Source organism: Miniopterus schreibersii, assembly GCF_964146895.1.
Source record: "Miniopterus schreibersii genome assembly, chromosome: 4".
NCBI lineage: Eukaryota > Metazoa > Chordata > Mammalia > Chiroptera > Miniopteridae > Miniopterus > Miniopterus schreibersii.
In genome coordinates this window covers 10,824,389-10,841,342 of record NC_138105.1, presented here as the reverse complement: position 1 = coordinate 10,841,342, position 16,954 = coordinate 10,824,389, and the positions used below count along the sequence as shown (strand labels likewise).

General features: G+C 42.1%; 1 protein-coding gene across 2 annotated transcripts in view; it reads left to right on the top strand.

Annotated features, from left to right (window-relative positions):
- The window catches only part of RUFY1 (RUN and FYVE domain containing 1), a 58,645-nt gene that overhangs the window by 15,785 nt on the left and 25,906 nt on the right, over positions 1–16,954 (top strand). For both annotated transcript variants that reach the window (XM_081137116.1, XM_081137115.1), the window contains exons 6-11: positions 4,522–4,583; positions 7,235–7,300; positions 9,378–9,447; positions 12,316–12,417; positions 13,131–13,247; positions 14,244–14,411. In XM_081137116.1, coding sequence (XP_080993242.1) covers positions 4,522–4,583; positions 7,235–7,300; positions 9,378–9,447; positions 12,316–12,417; positions 13,131–13,247; positions 14,244–14,411 — 585 coding nt within the window. The remainder of the gene's footprint in view (positions 1–4,521; positions 4,584–7,234; positions 7,301–9,377; positions 9,448–12,315; positions 12,418–13,130; positions 13,248–14,243; positions 14,412–16,954) is intronic.

Sequence of the window (16,954 nt, the reverse complement as noted above, 5' to 3'; positions counted from 1 at the left end):
GTCGGAGTTTGAGAATGATCTGTCTAGCAACGTCCAGGCCATGAGACAGAAGTGGCCAAGGACAGACACAGCAAAAACTGAGCTGCCAAGTCTCCAAGCCCCAGGAGGCTGGATGGGGAGTGGGGAGATAGTCAGGAGAGATTTGGGAAATCAAGTTAGTAAAACAGGGCACAAAAAGTAGTAAGGTACAGAGGGGCGGGGCAACCCTCTTTGGATGGGAGCAGGTGACCAGGGCTGAGGCCTAAACTCCTGGTGTCTGAGCGGGACAGACACCCTGACCCCTCCCTACCTTGACCCCTCAGGCAAGGAGGGCACCTGTATCTGTGGCTGGGCCACTGCCTGGCTTTCTGCCCACCACATGTTTGGACCTGAAGACTCTAAAGCTTCCCTAAGCCCTCCATGCCCAGGTCAGTTTTGGGTTTTTTTTTTGGTAACCTCTTCTCCCTCTTTTTTTTCCCCCAATCATTTTGTTGTTCTTGTATATTGAAATTTTTTTTTAGATACAGAGGTGTATTTTTGAAAAGAAACTAAATAATCCCATTACTCAGAGACAACTAATTCAAGTGTTACGTTTTGATATATATCCTTCCAGCACATTAATAAGCAGAGGGCGTGTGTGTGTGTGTGTGTGTGTGTGTGTGTGTGTGTGTATTTTAGAGAGAGATGTTTGGAGTTTTTTGTGTTTTTTTAAACCAAAATATGATTATTTAAAGTAGACTATTGTAATTTTTTTAAAGAACATGTCCCACAGAGCCCTTGGTGTCACTGAGGATGTAAGCCATTTAAGTGGCTGCATGGTAGTCCATTTTATGAATGTCCATGTTTATTTATGTACCAGTGCTTATTAACTTAGGTTGTTTCCCTTTTTTAACGAAGTATGCACGTTGTGGTGTCACGATGAGTGTCCTTGGTCTTTTTCAATCTGATAGACAAAACAACTGTTTTTTATTTTTTGTAATGTATTAATTTTAGAGAGAGAGGGGAAGGGAGAGAGAAACATCGATTTGTTGTTCCACATATTTATCCATTCATTGGTTGATTCTTGTGTGTGCGCTGGCTGGGGGTCGAACCCGCAGCCTTGGCCTATGAGGGACGATGCTCTAACCGGCTGAGCTGCCCGGCCAGGTCAAGTATTTCTCATGCTGTGTTTGCCATTGGTGGTTCAGCTTGTGATCACCTGTTTATACCCTTCACCCATTTTTTTGAGTGTTTCATCTCTTTCCACTCCTCTAAGGATATTAACTGTCGACATTTTTTGTTATCTTTTTTTCTGGTTTCTCAGGGTGGATTTTCTCGGTAGAAATTTTTGGGGGACAATAAAACTTAATGGACTTTTCCTTTATACTGTTTAAGATATTGTGCTTAGAAGGTCTTTCCCCATCTAAAAATTATTCTTTAAATCAACTGTGTATTTTTTACACTTAAATAACCTGCCCGTCATTTGTTTTGACATAGTGTGCAGTGTGAGCCTAGACTTCTTTACTAGTGGTAAACCAGCTTTCCGACTGTCATGTATGATACATTGTTTTTCTACTCACTTGAAATTCCACCCTTATCATGTGTGAAATATCTAAAATACATCGAGGTTTGTTTCTGGACTCTCTGTTTAGTCCCTGGATCTCTTTATTCCTATGCCAGGAGCGCAGCCGTTTAATTTCTAGAACCACCTGGTTTGTTTTATACCCTGGTAGTTCACCTCTTGCCCACTTTGTTATACGTCTTTTTCCATTATAGTTCAGGCTGCCCATTCTGCCAGCTCGACTGAACATCATTTTGTTAAATTCCAAAAGAAAGATTGGGAACTTTATTAAATAATAGATGTGATTGAGCCCCTGCTCCGCTCTTTAACTCAGTGCCTCTCACCTGTCACCATAAAGTGTCAGTGTTTGCTGTTGATGTCTGAGGAGTCCTCCGTCTCATGTTTAGAAAGTACTGTTTTATTCTAACTTACTTTGCGTTTTTATGAAAAATGAACGTTAAATGCTGTCAAAGACATTTTTTGGCATATATTGAAATGTCATATTTGTTTTTTATTCATAAGTACAATTGAATTAATTCATAGGTTTCCTGTTGTGATATTATGCCTGCATTCCTAAAGTAAGCATTATTCTTTGAGTTTGCTTCTAGATTTATTGTGTCTCTCGTTATTTGGAATTTTTGTGTTTTCACTTACTAGTGACACTGTTCTGAATTTTCCTTTTCTGTACTGTCTTTGTCACTTTTCAGTGTCAGGATTGTATTAACCTCATAAAATAAGCTGGATAGTATCCTTTTCTTGTTTTCTACCACAGTTTATTAGAGAGGGAATTATTTTTTCTTTGAAGGTTTGTTAGAAATTGCGGTTATGACCATTTCCAATAATGCCTTTATTGGTCCTAGTTCTTTTACCACATTAAGTTTTTCCATAGACTTTGGTTAATGTATTGGTTTCCTAAGTCTTCGGATGATTCTTTAGTCACTTATATTTTTCCAGAAGTCATTTGTCTCATTCGGATTTATTAGTTATGTGAGCATGTTCTCTTACAGCATCTTGAAAACTCACCCTTCTCGTTTGTAATCTTGTGCACTTGCTAAATACTGATCATACTTGGTAGAGGTTAATCTACTTTATTGAACTCGAAGAAGCAGCTATTGTTTGTATTAATTCTGCTTTGGGAGAAGGGCTTTATTTGCTTTCTAATCCATTCATTTCAACTTCGGGTATTAATTCTCATTCTTTCTATTGTTTTTTTCAGTTGAATATATATTTCTTCTCTATTAATTTTATTTCAAAAGAAATGCATGGTTCTTGAAAAAAACACATTAATTAATACAAAAGCATGAAAAGTGAAATTCAAACTGCCCTTCTCCCCTCCCCTCTCAATCCTACTCTTACCCCCACAGTTAATGGTAAAAATTGGGAGAGAGAGGTGTCTTTCTCAAACTCTTTCTACTTTCTTATGCATTTATGTACACATAGGTTTTGTTTCAAATCCATTCTTTTTTGGCTTTCTGTTTCTGTGTAACAAACCAACAGGCACATAAACAGTAAAACCACTGTGTCTCATGGTTGGGGTTGTCTGAGCTCAGCAAGGTGCTCCTTCCTTCAGAGCTCCTGGTGACTGCAGTTGTTTACTGGCTGGGGCAGGAATCATGAACGCTTCGCTCTTGTGTGGCTGGTTTCTAGGCTCAGAAGGCTCCATGAGCTGGGGACTGGAACAGCAGGGCCTTCTTGGCCTCTCTGTCCACATGTGGTCTCTCCACTTGGTGCCCAGCATGGTGGCTTCAGGGTAGTCAGACTTCTTCCATGGCAGCTCAGAATTTCAAAGGTCTATGCCCTAAGAGAAAGCACTAGGAAGAAGCTTGTATTGCCCTCGTTAACCTGGCTGCAGAAGTCGTAGCATCATTTCTGCTGCTTTCTGAAGCACATCATTTTTTTATTTTTTAATCCATGTGTTTTATTGATTCTTAGAGAAATTAGAAGGGAGGGAGAGAGAGAGAGAATGGTCGATCTTCTGCCTTCCACATGCGCTCCAACCAGGGATCAAACCTGCAACCTGGGTATGTGCCCTGACCTAGAATCAAACCCGTCACCTTTTGGTTTACGGGATACTGCTCCAACCAACTGAGCCACCCGGCCAGGGCTTATTTCCACTGCTTTCAAACTCACCAAGACTGGCACTAAGGCAGCCCAGGATCTAGGGTCAGGAATATAGATTAGTGGCAGGTGCTACAGAGAAGTTGCAGAAACCATCCCCCCTAGCTGTGGCTTTGACACAGGTGGATCCCAACAAGGAGTTAATGCTGTACATACTACTCTTTGACTTAAAATTTAATCCTGGAACTTTGTGTTATTACATACCTGTCGGCTGCATTCTTTGGTATGTTGCCTAGGGTTCTGTGATATGGCTGGTAAATTATTTTAAACATTTCTCTATCGATGGACCCAATTTTCTTATATTTCAAATAGGAATTGCTTCATTTACGCTGCAGTGGAGAGTGGCAGACTAGGACTCTCACTCTCTCTCAGGTGCTTTATTTCTGCACAAAGCCCTTGACTCTCAGGTGTGAGGGGTCTTCACCCTCCCTAGATTCCCGCAGAGAGCTTTTCCTGGAATACCAATCGCACGGTTTCACCAATCCGGGGAACGAAGGAGTCAGTGTTAGTGAAGGTCACTACTTTAGCCTAAAGGTCCAGGTCTCCTCCCCTTTTTTTATTACTTTGTACCCAAAGAACTTGGTTGATCTTTTGTCAACAATTTGATTATTGAATAAATACACCAAACTAATCTTAACTAGGTGGTAAACTTTCAGAATATTACTTTAAAGTCCTAGGTTTAGTAAGTTTTTCTTCTAGAAGGTGGTGGTGTGGTTTTTTTTTTCTCAGCTTGTTTAACTGATTGCTCTTTTATAAAGCTGCTTAACCTGTTTGCGGGGAAAAGGCAGGAATGTAAAAACCCAGAATTTTAAAGATTGTAAGGTTTGTGTGGAAAGCAGAGAAGTGATTTTTTAATTTAAACTTGTGTGTTTTCTTTTGATCAGGTCGGAGTGATCGACTTTTCCCTCTACCTTAAGGATATGCAGGATCTTGACGGTGGCAAAGAGTAAGTACTGGATCGTGCGCTGTGGTTCACATTTTTAATGAAAATTCTGGCAAGGAATGCTACATTTGTTTCAGTTTTTTTTGAAATTCTAGTTTTTATTGATCTATTTTCAGAAATATTTTTATTGATTTTTAGAGCGAGCAGAAGGGAGAGGGAAAAGCACCAGTGCTCTGCCCCTTCCACGCCCCCCCGGGCAGTGAGCGCACAGCCTAGGCCTGTGCCTCGAGCTGGCGCCTCTCGGCGCACGGGGCGAAGCCCAACCACCCTGGCCAGGGCTGTTTATCTGATTTTAATTACAGAGGTGATACCTTAACTTTCCCGTTGTTTGAGGAACTGTGCTCTACAGAATACAAGTGAAATTTCTCCGTTCATTCGTCCACTCACCTCCGTCCCACTGCCACTCCCACGGCTCCCTCAGAGGAAGCTGTTCCTGGCTCCTTCCGAGCCTTTTATATTTTCATTATTATTATTATTTTTTTCTCACCGGATGATATTTTTCCATTGATTTTTAAAGAGTTGAAGGAAGGAAGGGAGGGGAAGGGAGAGAGAGAGAGAGAGAGAAACATCGATGTGAGAGAGACACGTCAATTGGTTGCCTCCTGCATGCGCCTGACCAGGGCGGGGACCTAGCCTGCAACTGGGAATCGAACCCAAGACCCTTTGGTGTGAGGGCCGACGCTCTAACCACTGAGAACACCGACTAGGGCCAAGCCTTTTCTTAATGCCCCTCAGATACATCTTTGTTAGTCGTGATTTTTTTGATTTTTTTAAAAAAGGTTTTTTTAATTGGTATTTAGAGAGAGAGGAAGGGAGAGGGAGAGAGAGGGAAATACCGATATGAGAGCGAGACATCTATCGGCTGCCTCCTGCACGCCCCCTACCAGGGATCGAGCCCGTGGCCCAGGCACGCGCCCTGACTGGGAATGGAACCAGCAGCCTTTCAGTCTACAGGACAGTGCCCAACCAACTGAGCCACACTGGCCTGGGCTTTTTTTTTTTTTATTTGAGAGAGAGAGGAAAAGGGAGAGAGAAAAAAACACCAATTTGCTGTTTCACTTATTTATGCATCATTGGTTGATTCTTGTATGCACCCTGAGCAGGGATCAAACCTGCAACCTTGGTGTATCGGGAGGACGCTCTAACCAACGGAGCTACCTGGTCAGGGCCGTTGATCACGCATTTTGCTGTGCAGTTTGTTTGAATGTAAATGGGATGATATTATTGTATATATAAGTTGCCTGTGGACTTGATCTTTGATCCTAGCGTATCTTCCCCATCCTTGTTAACAAAAGCATTCTTTTAACAAAAGTTATTCTGGACAAAAAGAAAAAAAAGCAAACAATATGTAAAGCCTGCTACCATCTATGTTACGATAAAAAAAGAACATGCGCCCCTATTTATATGTTGTACTTCCATGCCCATGGCCTGCTTCCATGGCACGTAGACTTGATAACAGTGCTGCGGAGGGAAGAGGCAGCCGCACTGGAGGCGCTCGGGTCATGCTTGATGGTTTTACTGTGTGTACCTGCTACCTGTTACTCAGTCACCTTTCCAAGGGCCCCCGGCCTCCGTGCCTTGGCAGCACACCTTACCAAGGAAGGGACCGGAGGCGCCCCATTAACGCTTCAGGCACCCTAAGTAAAAGATTCGCCTACTTTAAACTTAAACAAAATATATTCTTTATATTTTAAAAAAATGGAAATAAATGGATTATCCATCAATAAGGGGATAATTGAATGAATTATGGAGCATCCATAATATTCTTTGCTGATATATCATGAAGACCTAAAAAAGAAAAGATTTGAGCTACTGGTAAAGTCGCCTTAGAGGGATTTCCACAAGGTATTATTAAGTGAGAAAAGTATGATACTGAGAAGTATATATATATATATATATATATATATATATATATATATATACCGTTTTTTAAACAAACCCAAAAAGTCCCTAGTCTGTATTTTATATTTTAATTGCATAGTATACACAGATAGATAAATAGATATGATGATTATATGCACATAATATATACTCAGCAGGGTTACCTGGGAGAGTTTAATGTAAAGGGAAGGACAGGTAACAAAGAAAAAAGTGACTGCACTAAAAAACAAATGCAGTACCTGTGGCATGAACCTGTGTAGAATGATCCTATTTATGTACATATGGACATATGAATGTAAAGAAATATAGGGGGCTAACTTTAAAACATTAAAGTCTTTTTTTTTAATGCAGACTCATCAGCTTTGTGTTTTGAAAAGTCTCGTGGTCTCCTTTTCTAAGCCAACCTCCTTTCCTTCAACATAGCAAGGGCACTTCATCTGCCACCTTGGGAGCCACCTGCATGTGGCTATTGGTGTTTCCCCCTTGCGTGACCATGGCTTTCATCTTCCCAAATACCCGGCCAGTTGCAGGGGTGGGAGGGCGTCTGCAGGGAGCCTGCTCTCCAGGCGGCATGTTTCATATCTCCCAAGGCCCCGGCTGCTGTTCCCCCACCAGCCTTGCTCCCTGTTCACTCAGGACCATGTAGACATCAGGCTCTATACCTTGGTTTCCTGGTAGCATTGGTACTCCACACGGTGAGTGGGAGGTTGGGGGACAGTTACAACGTGTTAACCTGTAGTAAAAGGAATTTCTTTTTATGCTCTTTTTAAAAGGCACGAAAGAATTACTGATGTCCTTGATCAAAAAAATTATGTGGAAGAGCTGAACCGGCACTTAAGGTAGGGCTTACCCGTTTTGCCATGTTATGGTTTGTTCCCAGTACCCGATAATTGCTTCATGGGACTTTTTTGAGTGTCCGTGTATTTATAATTAACTTTTTTTCCAACCCAGGAAGAAAGATTATCGTGCCATGCTCACATGTACAGACTGGAGAAGTATGATTTCTTGATAAAGAGCTTTTGGGACTTATTCATTTCTTTGTTTTGTGCAGTTATATATTTTAGGGAGTTAATAAGTAAACCTTGAATCTCCACCCCTCACCCCCCAGCCACTTAGTTGGAAATCGCTGCCATGGGAAGCCTGTTGCTGCCAGGAATCAGCACACATCCCTCTGGCATGTTGGGGCAGGGAAAAAAGGGTTGAAAACCGCTGGGCTAGACCTTTGCGAGCATTCAGTAGCCATAGCCAGCATCTATATGTTGAGTTTTCACGTTAACTGGAAAGCCACTGCTGCTGTAGCTCATGAAACACCAGTCGCTGGAGGTGCTGACGGGAGTGGTGGAGGTTCTCCGACTCCTGTGTCTGGGGGGCGTTCTCTGTGGTCCCCCTGCAGAGGGTGCGCAGTGCCATGAGCAGCTGCTGAGACAGGCGAAGGATCTCGAGGAGTGCTGCTCTGAGCTCTCCTTAAGTGTGATGTTGGCTATTCTTTTGAAGGAGATTCTTGATCAATTCCTAGTTTCCTGAGAGTTTTTATAAGGAGTGGGTGTTGAATTTTATCAAAGGCCTATTAGCATCCAGTAAGGTAATGGTGACTTTTCTCCCTTACTCTGTTGGTATGATCTGTTTTATTAATGGATTTGTTCATACTGAGCCATTCCTGCTCGATCCTAGTTTTAACCATTTAACTGCTCTCTTAACAGGGAGCTCGACCTCACTGTCCTGCGGTTCTCTCCCTAGCTTGTTGGCGGGGTTATGTGGCTTCACAGAATGAGCGGGATGCTCGCCTTGTTTCTGTGCCTGGGAGCGCGGGCACCTCTGGTTCATGAGCGTTGCTTGCTCCCCGAATGTGTGAAGTCACAGCCTGCTGGAGGCAGTACTTTGCCAGCATATCAGTTTTTCCTTAGTTGTTAGTTCATCTAGGTTTACTTCTCTGGAAGATCTGTCTTTTTTGGTAATTTATGTTTTCTAAGAAAATATAAATTTTATTATTTCCTAAGCTATGTAGTTGGTACAGAATTGAGTTGTAGACTCTTAAACCTTTAGTTCCCTTCATATTGTCTGTTTTGTTCCCTTTTTCATTTTGTGTCCTCATATTTTTCTTTTTCTTCCACCTGCTTCTTTCTGGGGTGGGGATGAATCAAACCCTTTTACCGAGGGGACTCAGGGCTGGAAGGACAGGTCTGCTGTGCTCAGCCCAGCCCAGCCGGGTCTCTGAAGCTTCCCTGTTGTTGAGCCTCAGCTCTCTGGCCTTGCCAGGAGTGCACCTGTGTCCACCTCGCAGGCACAAGGCACCAGTTTGGGACAGACTGCCTGTGTCCGGTCATGGTGCCCCTTCATCAGGGTAGGAACTTGAGTGAGTTTTTCAATATAAAGTTATGGTTTTCTTGTCTGTAAAACAGGTTCGTAAAATTCACCTCACAGACTGTGGGGAGGATTGCATGCATTTAAAGTGCTTAGAACACACAGGACCTGGCACATTGGCCAAAGAGAAAGGAACTACTATTCTTTCTGTGGTTATCATTTGTATTGTTTATTAAGTCTTTAGCATTTTACATATTTTTCAGTAGAAAAGTAGTACACATTACTTAAAGAATATTTGGAAAATGGGACAAAGTATCAAAAGATTTATAAATCACCTTTGATCCCACTACTCAAAAGTACCAGCATCTTGTTATGAATATTACTTAAGGTATATGACTGCCGACACATTTTGGTCCCCATTTATTGTGTTGGGGAAAAAACATTGAAACTTTTCAATAAACGTATGTATCTAGAATTGTCATCTGAGTTCATTGGAGACCCTCTGACTCTCCATTTCCTACAGGAGATCTAGGAATCACTATTCTCACTGTTGCAGGTTGGGAAGGCAGTCAGCCTTTGTAAGTTCAAATTTACTTAATATTGTATTTTCTACAGTTGCACAGTTGGGGATCTCCAAACCAAGATAGATGCCTTGGAAAAGACCAATTCAAAGCTTCAAGAAGAGGTTTGTAATTTATCGAAATTCTTAAAATAGGATGGCCCGAGGTTAAGAGAAATGGTGTAGTTGGTGTACCTGACCAGAGCTGCTTGCTGGTAGGACTGAATTGCTGGCCTTGGGTTGAGCTGCATGTGAGACAGGCATTCTCAGATTTCGCATCCTCAGAATGTCTGTGTTCTGCCCTCCCGTGAGCCAGTGCAGCTGATCCTGAGCCAGTTCTAGGGAACTTCTGTTTCATCACCTCACAGTAATCGTCACTGGAAAAGCCCAGCTCCTATGTGAGCGTGCTCTTCTCTCGCTCTCCCCACCTTTCCTATGGCATAGTGCATCTCCCTGCTGCCCAGACGCACAGACTCTATTCCGAGATCCACAGTACCCCACCCACTCCTGTGTTTCGGCCTCAGAAGCATGCAACCAGTCTCCCCACAGTGTGGTCTTTCTCTGCTTTCTCACTAGGAAGAGAGAGAATGAGAGGACAGGAAGAAGGAGGGCCGAGGCCGAGGAGGACAGCTTGCTACCAACTGCCCGGCAGTCTCCTTGGTGAACACATCTTGTCTCCTGTTAGCAGGAGGGGGGTCTCTCAGCCTTTCTGAGGCTTTCCACAGGGAGCAGTCCCTTGCTGCTCCGATGTCCCCACCAAGTCTCATTGAGGAGGAAGAGGGCTGTAAGGGGGAGCCAGAGCATGGACCCCCCCACACACACATGCACACGGTGGAGGCAAGTTACAGTCACAGCGAGTCGCAGAGCTCGCCCTTACGTGGAGGACCCAGGTCAAGGCTCTCTGGAAAGTGACTGCGCCCTCCCCAGGGGCCAGCCTGAAAAGCTTTCAGGAGAGGAGCTCAGTGTGTGAGGACGACAGTCCAGGGCAGCATTCACAGATAGGCGTCCCAGGAGGGGCCTGGCCCCCCACCCGGAGGACTCACCCTCACCTTGGGTGGCTGGGCCCCAGCTTAGGTGGCAGGTGTTTGAGTTCTCACCTCCAAATTGGGTGAGAACCATGAAGATTACACTGGATCAATGTCACCTAAATGCCTAGCACAACAGTTGGCATGCGGAGGGCACTCAGGATGTTGGTGGATATTAGAACAGGCAGGTTCACTCTTTGCTCTCCCAGACAAGGTGGCCTGCTTTGAAGAAAGGTCTCATTTCGCTTTTGAAACTAAGCGACTGGGTTATTTTTTCTTCAAAGACTAACAATTGTATTAGAAAATGTTCTTTAGAAAAAAGTATATCTCTTTTCACCGCGTGTTCTCTATATCTTCAGAGAGTGGAATAGGAATTAGCTCCTGGTTTTTGCCTGTGCCTTCCCTTGTAGCAGCTTGCACCTCCTTTCAAGCCTTCGCGTTTCTTCTCGGGCAGAGCTGTTGTGTTTAGAAACCCCAGTTCTGGATTCCGAGTCTGAGTGAACTTAGACGCTCTTGACTGAGAAGGTGAAGAGCCCAGGGCTTCAAGGCCCCCGCTGGCGACTGATGCAGAGAGCACAGCCGAGTACCAAGGGCAGATGTCTTGCTTCCTCCCCAGCCTCCCCGTCTCTCTCCAGGCCGTGTTCAGAAGTTGGATAAGGAGGGCTTGGCTGGTGTATTTACTCCTGTGCCTTGCCTCTCCGGATACCCTCAGCAGGTCCCCGAATGCCTCTCTAAACTAAGATACGTCGTTCAAGGAGAGGAAGGTGGCTTCCGCAGACACATCTTTAATGGTGTGGTTGTGATTCCTACCCCAGAATGCTGTAATTTCCCTCTTGTGATAAAATATCCTTTTGCTCATTGCCTAGAAAGACTGGAAAGATCAAAGAATCAGAAAAAAACCCATAATCCCTTGTCTAAGGGACAGCTGTTTTTATCATGTGGAATATATATTTCTGAAATATTTTTAACATAGTAGATTATTTTTTATTTTTTAAATACGATTTTATTGATTTTAGAGAGAGAGGAAGGGAGAGGGATAGAGAGAGAGAAATATTGATGAGAGAGAATCATCAATTGGCTGCCTCCTGCACACCCCTTCCTGGGGATCGAGTCCGCAACCCGGGCATGTGTTCTGACCAGGAATCGAACCAGTGACCTCTTCCTTCATGGTTCGACGCTCAGCACTGAGGCATACCAGCTGGGCAGAAGATCTTTTTTAACTAAGGGGTGAGAAAATACCACATAACCTATTTTATTTCCATATTGATTTTATAAGTATGTTCTCAAATTATTAACAGCTTTTGTAAACATTTCAATATTACATATTTCTACTTCATGCTTCCATAGTAATTTATTAAACCATTTCTCTAATATTAGACAGCCAGGCTGTTTTTAATGTCTTGAATCATAAGTCTTTGCCCACGTTATGCTGTCACTTTTTTAAAAGGAGAAAATTTGGGGAGGGCAGAGATGGCTAGAAGCAGGGGCGGGAGAGATTTTATTATATATATTTTTATATCTTTGGAATTTTGTACCATATGAATATATTACCTATTCAAAACAAGGAAATAAAAAATAAAATGTCAGCCATGACCAGTGTTGCTCAGTGGTTAGAGTGTCAGCCCTCGCACCGAAGGGTCAGAGGTTCGATTCCTGGGCAAGGGCACATACCTGGGTTGCAGGTTCCATTCTTGGCCCCAGTCGGGGTGCATGCAGGAGGCAACCCATCAATGTGTCTCTCTCGCATGATGTTTTTCTCTCTTTCTCCCTCTGCCCCCTCCCTCCCTTCCACTCTCTCTAAAAATCAATGGAAGAAATATCATCACATAGGGATTAACAAAAATAAATAAATAAAATATCAAATATGTGAAAATAAATTGTCAATTGTGAAGATGCCAAATGTTAGATTTTAATTTGAACAGTAAGATTCATTTTGATGTTAAGAAATATAAAAATTTTTCTTAATCAGCTTTCAGCTGCAACAGACCGGATTTTTTCACTTCAAGAAGAACAGCAACAGTTAAGAGAACAAAATGAATTAATTCGTGAAAGAAGTGAGAAGCATGTGGAGGTGAGAACTCGACCTCACAGTTGGTTGGCATGTTTCTCACTCGGATGTGTCCATCACAAATCTCAGGCTCTTAGTTTAATTACGACCCAGTCTTCAGAAAGTGCCTCCTGCTGCTGTGCCTCTTTTGTCGCTTTCAAGCCAGTTGGAGCACTTGGGGTTTCCCAGGCACCCTGCGCCCCGCGCCTGGGCCTTTGCACACGGAGGTTCCTGTTCACTCTTCAGCCTCCGCTCCTGAGCTGGGTCCTCTGGGATGCCGTCCCTAGTGCCCCTCGGTGGGCCGGGGCCCCCCTCCCGTGTCCCCACAGCTCTGCTCCTCCCTCCCTTATAGAGTCTGTGGCTGTTTTATAGACTTGATGGTGTGAAGGTAGAGGTCATGTCTGATTCATCTCAGAATGCATCCAGTGCTAAAACCACGCTCAGTGAATACTGGGTGGTGGATCCAATGAGGCCTTTCCCACTGGACGACTGTTGTGTTTTAAAGAAAAGTGAAGTTGTTTTCTGAACCTAAAATTTCCTTTTAAAAATATCTATTGGCTTGTTCTCATCCTCGAGTTCAAAGATATTTCAAAATAGCTTTAACATTTCAACCTATCTGTATACACTTAAGAAATAGAAATTATGCTACATTTTTTAAAATTCTGGTATGTTTTTAAATACTTTGTAGTTGGCTTGCTTCCTATAAAACCTCCTCTCTGTGATCTTGTTGGATACAGATAACAAAACAGGACACAAGAGTTGAGCTGGAGACTTACAAGCAGACTCGGCAGGGCCTGGACGAGATGTACAGCGACGTGTGGAAGCAGCTGAAGGAGGAGAAGAAGGTCCACCTGGTGAGTGCAAGCGGGGGCTTCAGAGCGGGCTCCCCAGCGGCCCCGAGGTGAGCCCCCCAGCACCGCTGCATGCTCCTGCTCACCCCACAGACAGCCCAGAATCGGCCCTTCAAAAAAACAGCAGGTTACGTTTACCGCTCGGCTCTGCATTGTCACATTTTTCCAATTTTGTAAACCTTTTCCAGGGATTGCTGTGAAATCAGATGCATGGTCTCTTTGAAAACACATTTCCCTCAGCCAGAGCCTCTGGTCTGTTTATTTCCACCCCATCTGTGAGTCAGTGGCCGGTGTTTTTTATTTGTTTTTGTGGGTTTTTTGTTGATTGATTTTCGAGCGGGAGAGAGAGAGAGAGAGAGAGAGAGAGAGAGAGACATCAGTTTGTTTTTCCAATTATTTATGCAATGGTTGGTTGATTCTTGTGTGTGCCCTGACCAGGGACTGGACCCACAACCTTGGCTTATGGGGACGACGCTCTCACCTGCTGAGCTAGCTGGTCGGGGTCTGGTGTTTTTATTGAACACAGCCCCTGCACCCGCTTCATTTCTTTGCCTCTTTGTGTGGATGCAGAGAACACGTGTCCTGAGTTAGCCAGGACAGAACCATTTCAAAGTGGTTTCACCTTTGTTGCCATGAACCAGCAACTCATTCCGGAAGTTCTAACATTGCAGCATCAGGTCGCTTTAGTGCCAAAATACAAGACACGTTCTTTCAGACAGTATGTTCTGATCTTGGGGTTTGAAGAACATGGTCGTAAGAGCCCTGGGCTCGTACCGCCACCCACGGCTTGCCCTCGACTTGACGCAGAGCCAGCTTTCATTGTAAAATAAGGAAAGGGCACAAATGTGATCTAGTTACGCTCTAGACACACTTTTTATAAATCTCCCTAACCTATTCTGACTTTCCGTTTACCTTTCACATATTGCCCGGGAAAGCCTCGGTTAAGTTTATTTCTGTATGCTACTTTAGTAACACTGTCCTGGTTACTATCCTTTTAAGGAACTAGAAAAGGAACTGGAGTTACAAATTGGGATGAAAACCGAAATGGAAATTGCAATGAAGTTGTTAGAAAAGGACACCCACGAGAAACAGGACACCCTTGTCGCCCTCCGCCAGCAGCTGGAAGAAGTGAAAGCGATCAATTTGCAAATGTTCCACAAAGTTCAGGTGGGAGCTGGCTTTGTGTCCACATCACAGCCTGGATTTCTGCTGCTATATATATTAGCAAAAATATTGCTACAAGAAAATTCTGAGATTTTACTGCCTATGTTTTCTTTTAGGATTTTTATGGTTTCATGACTTACATTTAAGTATTTACTCCATTTTGAGTTTATTCTTGTGTATGGTGTAAGAAGGTTGTCTAGTTTTATTTTTTTGCACTTATATGTCCAATTTTCCCAACTCCATTTAATTGAATAGACTATATTTACCCCATTGTATGTTCTTGCCTCCTTTGTCAAATATTAATTGACCATAAAGGCGTGGGTTTATTTCTGGGCTCCCTATTCTGATCTTTATGTCTGTTTTTATGCTAGTACCATGCTGTTTTGATTACCATGGCCTTGTAGTATAATTTGATATCAGGTAGAGAGTCTTTTGTGGTTCCATATGAATTTATGGAATAATTGTTCTACTTCTGTGAAATCCGCTATTGGTATCTGATAGGAATTGAGTTGAATCTGTAGATTGCTTTGGGTCATATGGACATTTTAGTGATGTTAATTCTTCCAGTGCTTCCAATGCTTCTACTGATTTATATCTTCTTCAGTTTCTTTCTTCAGTGTCATAATTTTCCAAGTATAGGTTTTTTACATCCTTGGTTAAATTTATTCCTAGTTATTTTCTTTTTTATGCAATTATAAATAGGATTGTTTTCTTAGTTTTCCTCTCTGATAGTTCATTATTGGTGTATAGGAATACTACTGATTTCCGGATATTTATTTTGTATCCTGCTACTTTGCTAAATTCATTTATCAGTTCTAGTAGTTTGTTGGTGGAATCTTTAGGGTTCTCTCTATATAGTATCATGTCATTTGCAAATAATGACAGTTTTACTTCTTCCTTTCCAATTTTTTTGGATGTTTTTATTTCTTCTTCCTGTCTGATCACTGTGGCTGGGACTTCCAGTCCAGTACTATGTTGAATAAGAGTGGTGAAAATGGACATCCCTGTCTTGTTCTTGAACTTAAGGGAAACGCTTTTAGTTTTTGCCTGTTGAGTATGATGTTGGCTGTGGGTTTGTCATATATGGCCTTTATTATGTTGAGGTATGTTCCCTCTATTCTTACTTTGCTGAGACTTTTTATCATAAATGGGTGCTGGATTTTATCAAATGCTTTTTCTGTACCTATTGATATGATCGTGTGATTTTTATCTTTTTTTAATGTCATGTACCACATTTTTTTATTTGGTAATACTGAACCAACCTTGCATCCCAGGAATATTATCCCACTTGATCATGGTGTATGATATTTTTAATGTATTGCTGGATCTAGTTTTTTAATAGTTTGTTGAAGATTTCAGCCTATGTTCATTAGGGATATTGGCCTATAATTTTCTTTCCTGGTAGTATCTTTATCAGGTTTTGTAATTAGTATAATGCTGGCCTCAGAAAATGAGTTTGGGAGTCTTTCCTCCTCTTGAATTTTTTAGAATAGTTTGAGAAGGATAGGTGTTAGCTCTTCTTTGAATGTTTGATAAAATTCTTCTGTAAAGCCATTAGGTCTAGGACTTTTGTTTGTTGGGAGTATTTTGATTACTGCTTTCAATTTCATTAGTTGTAATCAGTCTATTCAGATTTTCTGATTTTTCCTGATTCAGTTTTGGAAAATTGTATGTTTCTAGGAATTTATTCATATCTTCCAGGCATATAGTTGTTCATAGTATTCTCTTACAATCCTTTGTATTTCTGTAGTGTCAGTTGTTACTGCTCCTCTTTCATTTCTGGTTTTATTTATTTGGGTCCTTTCTCATTTATTCTTGATGGGTCTGGTTAAATGTTTGTCAATCTTGTCTAACTTTTCAAAGAACTAGCTCTTGGTTTAATTGATCTTTTGTATTGTATTTTTAGACTCTTTCATTTATTTCTGCTCTGATTCTTTCTTTTGTTCATTTTGGGCTTTGTTTGTTGTTCTTTTTCTAGTTCCTTTAGTTGTATGGTTAGTTTGTTTATTTGAGATTATTCTTGTTTCTTGAGGTAGACCTGTAATGCTATGAATTTCCCTTTTAGGATTTCTTTCGCTTTGTCCCATACGTTTTAGGTTGTTGTGTTCTCATTGTTATTTGGCTCAAAGTATCTTGATTTCTTCCTTGATCTCATTGTTAATGCATCTTTAATATTTCATATAATACTTGTTTGGTGGTGGTGAACTCCTTTAGCTTTTTTTTTTGTCTGAGAAGCTCTTTATCTTTTCTTTGATTCTAAATAATAGCCTTGCTGGGTAGAGTAATCTTGGTTGTAGATCCTTGCTTTTCATTACTTTGTGTGTTTCGTGCCAATCTCTCCTGGCTGAAAAGTTTGTTGTGAAATCAACTGACAGTCTTAGAGGATCCCCCTTGTACATAATTAACTGCTTTTTGCTGCTGCTTTTAAGATTCTCTCTTTGTCTTTAACCTTTGTTATTTTAATTATGATATGTTTTGGTGTCAGCCTTTTTGGGTTCATCTTGTTTCAGACTCTGTGCCTCCTGGATTTGTATGTCTAATTTCTT